Below are 6,450 nucleotides of genomic sequence, written 5' to 3' on the forward strand. Positions count from 1 at the left end.
GCTCGTCCCGCTCGAGATTTTACACGTATTCTCTTCCAACAATTCGTATACTGCTGGAAGATTGCGTATCGCACGGAATCTCGAGCCCAGGCTTAAGTTTCAGACATCGGCAGGCCCGCCGAAGAAAGAAGAGACTCTCGAAGAGGCCCTGACAAACTGTCGCAAGAGTGGGCTGCAACGAATGGTTCTTCATCTTCATCTTCGGATGAGGATGGAAAATCATTATTTATTGTCACTGTATTCGTCTGTAGTTGTAGTATTTAGTAGTTTTTCAGATGGTACTTGTACCACACCGTCCAATGTTTTTTGGCATCGCGTTTTGCATTAGCGTTGCGAAATGCGAATAATCGCGTTTGGTTTCAAGTTAGCGTTGCGAATATTATAAACTTATCGCGATTACTTTTAGCGCAGCGATCTGATTATTATCGCGTTTGTTTTCAATGTAGTGTCTCGAGAATAAATTTGATATCGGTTTGGTATTAGCGTTGCGAAAAATGAATGTTATTTGCGTTGTTTGTATAGATAATTTTGCAAATAATTAGTTTTGTAGTAAACTTTATAGTTGTAAACAATGAAAATTTCGAATCGCTTAAATTTTTCGCGAAAATAAAAATTCCAATGTTTTTTGACATCGCGTTTTGCATAAACGTTGCGAAATGCGAATAATCACTTCTCGCATTTTGTCGTGTTTGTTTATCAGGGTAGTATTCAGAAATGACGAAGTAGCTGAATTAGCTACATCTGCTCTCGAGAGGTTAAAAATTAAATTCTCAGTTCGAGTTTTCATCGGTTCTTTATTTCCCACTAGCAAACGGTTTTATTATGCAGTTTACAATCATATAAAAAAATGAATTATCTTAAGTATACTTTTCGTACTATTTACGAACAAGTTGTATTTTGTACGTTTATGTTTAGGCGATCTGTATATCCTTACACTAAATATAATTTCTACGATATAGGTAATACGTTCGTATTAACGATAAAGTATATACATATATCGCAGAATTTTCGGTTTTTTATTTTTTGTAAACATAGCTCTCGGCACCACCTCGTCCAAAACCTGCAATGCGGACAAAAATTCGAAATCATACCCTTGGAATAACTGTTATGTAGAATAATAATAGATGCACGGTATTAATCTTGTATTAATCTGTAGTGTATGGAGAGATATCGATCAGTTTACGGAGAGAAATAAGCTATTGCTTACCTCCAGGGCCGAACATGGTGGAATAACAGGGATGATTGCAATACGGTTTGCCCTCGTGCTCCGCATGGCTGCCCGGTGTCAAAGTTTTGTTACACTTTTCGCAACGTAAACAGGCGCTGTGCCAATCCTTCCCTAAAGAGGTTTTTCTTTCGGCTGCAACAAACAAACAGATCGACGCGTAAATGATGCGCTAATAAAATTTTTATGAAATTCCTATGACGCGGCTGAGATATTCTCTCAACACGGTATGTTTCGACGATATTCGATCGGGTTTCACAGTTGCGAGTTAAAATTTCTAAATATTTTGATATTTCTGCGAAAGGTGTTGAAAGCTATGAGCCAGGGGTGTCGCATAGGGCGTTTAACGCGTTAACGAGGTTGAAAATGAGCAGACGAGTTGGACGAGACCGGATCGATCGCGACAGAGAATCGCAACGCGCTCGGTGAATTCGTTTGGAAATCTTTTTGGCCCTTTTCCGCCACCGAGGCGAGCAAAATGCGTCAACATCCCCATCCGGGACTCGTCGTCGCGCGATCGTTGCCGCGTCGCAGACGACCAAGACGAAGACAACGACTCCGCCGCCTCCTCCATTAGCAATTTCGTAATTATAAAATTGAATGGCCGATTCCCGGCGGACGCGATCGGTGGGTTTTATTCATCGGAGGCGCGAACGCGAAACACCCCGCGGACCGTTCGCGAGACCGCGTCTACACAAAACGGACCGACGCGACGCGACGCCGCTTTACAAAACGCACCGACGCGAGGCGACGCGACGCCGTTCGTAATTCCCACGCGTGGTCGTCGCGGTATCGTTCGCGGGCACCTTTCAAACCCGTCGAGCGTCTCGTTTCCACTTTGAATCCTGTTTGCTTTTAAGAAACAGTCGAACGCGCGGTGATCTATTGTTATCGGTACTGGTAGTTCGAGCCAGGCCCTAATAAATGCGATAAATCGTAAGATCGTACGCGTAATACGGGCCGTATAATAAATGGTCGCCACCAGGAGAGCCATCGAAGGAGATCCGGAGGTTGCAAGGATCGCATCGCGTCCTCGTGAAATTTTCCGCGGACTCGCGTTCTCATGTTCGTCGCGCACACTTGGCCGGAAAGTCGACAAAAGGCAGCGACGAAATCAGAGGAGCGCGAGCGGGTCTTTCTTTCCTTCGATGCGTCGCGGTGCGTTATGCCATTACAGCGTATCAAACCTCGCGAAGAAGACAAAAAGAGCACGGTCGACCGGTGGCGGGCCGGTGGTTGGCATTCAAACGTTCCTCCGCGTCTAAGAAGAAGCACAAAGGACGCTGGTGCCAGCGAGGGGAATTGGAAAATGACGAGGAGCGTAGAGACACGAGGGGTTTAAAGGGGTCGACGACAGTCGGTGGCTGAGAGGGGACTGGAGGGGTGATGGAAGGGTGATGGAAGGGTGGTGGAAGGGTGTGGAGGACACACGCGAGTGGGAGGGAGAGAAGAAACGTAGCCGCGAAATAAGCAAGAACCGAGGGAAAAAGTAAGAGAGGCGAAAGAGGGAACGGGAACAGAGAATGGAGCCGGGAAGGAAAGAGAGGGTGGAGGCAGGAAGGGTACGCATAAAGGGCCATTAGTTAATTAACTCCTAATTATCTGGCGGCGGAGAAGCGAGTGCATAATCGTCAAGCATCGGTGCTGTGCAGTGGTAGCGCGAAAAGGCAGACAGCGGTGTGCACGGATCGTTGCGCTCGGGCGCCAAACAATCGGCGGCTGCTGATTGCATAGGCTTGGAACACCATATCCCCTGCTCTTTCCTCGCTTCCCTTTTCTACCTTTTTTCCTTTATTTCATCGGCAGACCGTTTTCCACCCCCGCCAACCACCCCGCGGCAAAAGCTCCTTCTCGTGGGCTCGCTGCTCCCATCAGCATCCTAACCGTGCTGGATCGAGGGGGGTACACGGGGTACTCGGGGTCCATAGGGTCGAAACGGATAGAGAGCTGGAACTAGCTGGCTGTTGGTTCCCTGTTAGAGCCTCCGCGTTCTTCTCCCGCGCTTTCGATCGCCACCGCGACCAGGCTATTCTTTCTTAAACCTGTTTCCTCCCAGTTCTTCTTATTATTACCCCTATGACCCCCTCCTGCCGCTCTTGGCTCTCGTTGTTGCTGTCCCCGGCGCAGCGTCGGGCACTTTATCGTCGTTGCTTTCGACGGAACGCGACTCGATACGGTATCGTCGATTTCTACTCGCCCCTTTGTTCCTTCTTCCTTTTTCGATGCGCTCACCGCCACCTGGATCCGTGCTCGGCCGAACAGCATCTATGTTTCGGAAGATCGACGAGAGATTTTTCGCGTGTGGCGACCGCCAGAATTCCGTCGTACGAATCCTCGCGAACGATTCGTCCGCGTATCGAAAATCTGGTCAGAGATATCATTGAGACGGCGGAGCGTTTGAAATTCGAAGACCTCCGCGTAGACGCATCGAACGCGATAACGTTGATACAGCGACGGTGGTATTCGTACGCTCGTTAAACCCAGTACCGTCGCGTGGAAATCAATGGAAAATCCAACGGTAGAATTCGTCCGTAGAATCGCATTACGCGCGAGTCGTAATCTCTTTCTTGTTTAGGACGAATCGACGGTCCATGAGATTGAAAAGGAATTCAAGATACGCCCGGCCGTTGTGTCGCGAAAAAAATGCAGAACCGTTCGAAATCAGTCGCGCGTTCCACGGAAGGAGTAGACTCTCTTTTCACCGGATCTCGTCGAGCATTTGCGATAATTTACGCGAATAATGCGGGACCAAGTACGCGATTCTTCGTCGAACGTTAAGAAATCGTTTAACCGTGGTTCATTTCAAACCTTTTCGGACTTGGTTTCTCAAAGGGTCGGGGATCGGCCGCAACCGGCTCAAAAAGCTTCCATCTTTGAATCACGGCGGAATACTCGTTCGAAAACAAAGGAAACGCAAGGTTAAAGCCGCGAGTACCTACTTTCTTCGCGAGGGCGTTTTCTCGTTTTGTCTTTGCCGTAGAAGCTTGAAAAGTTACTTTGCCAGCGCATTCGAAAGCTACGAGCCTATGTATCTTGCGTCTGTCGAAGAATCGGTTCGAAGTTTAACTACATTTACCGGTACTCGCGAGGGATCGTAATTAACCAAAATGGTATGGAAAAGTAACACGATCGGCAGCCTTTCGGATTTCAAGGTTTCCCGTGCTGGTCGAGGACAGGGACTAATTCGAGAGAAGGGTCAGGGTTTGTTCGCGCGAACATCGAAACCGGAAGACCGGCTGGGGCCCGGTGACGGATTAAAACGCGAATCGCGCTCCTAGAGAGGAGTGAGTTTAGAGGCCGATGACCTTCCCCTTTCAAACTTTTTTCCGCGATACAAGAAAAAGAGAGTCGTCTCTCCGATTCGCCCCTCGCCCCTCGCCATGGCATCCGTTTCTCGCGCGTCTACTTGCGCCGATCTGAAAGCCCATATACGTAGTCGGCGGCAGCAGCAAGAGGAGCAAGCAGCGCATTCAGAAAAATCCGCTTTCAGCGCTAATAGTGCTTTAACGGCCGTCTAAAAGGCCGCTCGAAAGAGGAAGCGCGCAATTAAAAGCGATCCTCCCTGAATACGAAGCTTGAACGCGTGCGCGAGCGCGCGCGAGACCAAGGGAACGCGCTATCGTTCCAGCTTTTCTGGTTCCGTTTATCTGACAGCCGAAGGGGAAACGCGACGCGCAATTGGCCACCGATAAACTTATCGCGACGGTTTGCCGAATGCTCGACGAACTCGCCGACCGACTTCTCGTAACTCGCGGAATCAACCAACAGATTTAACGAATCGTTCACTCGCGGGAATTTGTTTTCTATAAACCGCTTAACTCTACCATGTGCATTGGTAGACTAAATTACAAGAACCCCACTCTACTGTCGCTTAAAATTTACTTGTACACATTTTATTCACTCTCAAAGATAGTGTCCTGCAATGTTATCTAAGCGAAATTCTATTATTCTGGTTTAAATGAAAAATTTGACGGTAATTACGAGGGTGCTATAATTTTGTTTACCAGTGTATCTTGATAAGTACATTGAATTATCGCCTATCGCAATAATTGCATTAATCGTCATGGTCCAAAGTATTATCGTAAGCGAGAAGCCTAGAGATTATCGCACATACTGGTGTTATCGATACTAATACCCCACGATTCTCGTTACATCTTTTTCCTTCGAATCGACTAGCCGTGATAGTTTGATCGAAAATTTACATCGAAGTGTCCTGAGCGAGGCTTAGAATTCTATGTAAAATTTCCGTCCCAACGATTTGCGTTGCGCGATATCCGCGTTGCGCTGTTTGTATACAGTGGGACGAGGCTGACATAATAACCGTCAAGGTGGACCGCGAGGTCGCGCAATGATATCATCGGTGACGCCATTCGACATTCGCAACTTTTCCAACGGAATACGAACTTACGGTCGCGACACAAATTTCTTGCGACTAAGGCCGATTGCAGTTTCGTCGACCGTCACAGGTGCGAAACTTGGTGTTCGTTTCTTGTTAATTTCGCGACGAGTACGCGAAAACAAAATTACGTAAACAAACTGATTTCGTCGAAACATGGTCGCGAACATCGTGGAACGATCCGAGAACGGAGAATTAGGAAATAATGCGCGAAACCGATCGCAACTCGTTTCGAAAGCAAAAGCTCAAATTTAACGAGAAATTAGCGTCCACGAAATCTCGTTTAAACTCTCAGCGGATTATCGTTCAGGGTCGAGGTAAAAATCAGCTCGTACGTAGAGTGGAAAGTTACGGGTTTGTCGAATCGCTGGTAAACCGTGTAAATTATTGAAATCGAGGACAGATTTGGTTTGCTCACCGAAATACACCGGCTTCTCGCACTTTGGACAGTTAGGCATGTTCGAGCCTCGCGGACACTTCCTTGAAACGGGAACGCGTTTGTTCAAGCGACGAAGAAGATCCTCTCGGGAGCGTGGTCAAGCGCGTACTGGGCCCCGAGTTCAGCAAGGTAACGCGATACTCTCCGGTTGATTGGACGTGTGTACGTGCGTTAACGCTGACTTTACGTGTGTGCAAGAGAGAGAGAACGCGCGCGCGCGAGAACCCGTGTAAGGTCGCTCGAGCATGGAACTTGTATCTCGATGTATGCGTGTTTGAGCGCGTGCACCTCGCCTCGATTTACGACATAATGCATCGCGTCATATCGCGCTGTCGACTGGTAACGGTCGCGACCGGAGAGCAGACTTCTTCCACGGAATCGTTCTCCTCC

The 6,450-nt window shown here is 48.1% G+C and overlaps 1 protein-coding gene across 1 annotated transcript; it reads right to left on the reverse strand.

Annotated features, from left to right (window-relative positions):
* Positions 1-774: 774 nt before the first annotated feature.
* On the reverse strand, positions 775-6,220 carry LOC143345613 (cysteine-rich protein 1). The gene is made up of 3 exons (XM_076772964.1): positions 6,040-6,220; positions 1,208-1,360; positions 775-1,060 (listed from the first exon to the last, which is right to left on the reverse strand). Exons 1-3 carry the CDS (start codon positions 6,077-6,079, stop codon positions 1,017-1,019), a joined length of 237 nt encoding a protein of 78 aa, XP_076629079.1. The 5' UTR covers positions 6,080-6,220; the 3' UTR covers positions 775-1,016.
* Between the last annotated feature and the right edge of the window lie 230 nt (positions 6,221-6,450).

Source organism: Colletes latitarsis, chromosome 9 (genome assembly GCF_051014445.1).
Source record: "Colletes latitarsis isolate SP2378_abdomen chromosome 9, iyColLati1, whole genome shotgun sequence".
Taxonomy (NCBI): Eukaryota; Metazoa; Arthropoda; class Insecta; order Hymenoptera; family Colletidae; genus Colletes; species Colletes latitarsis.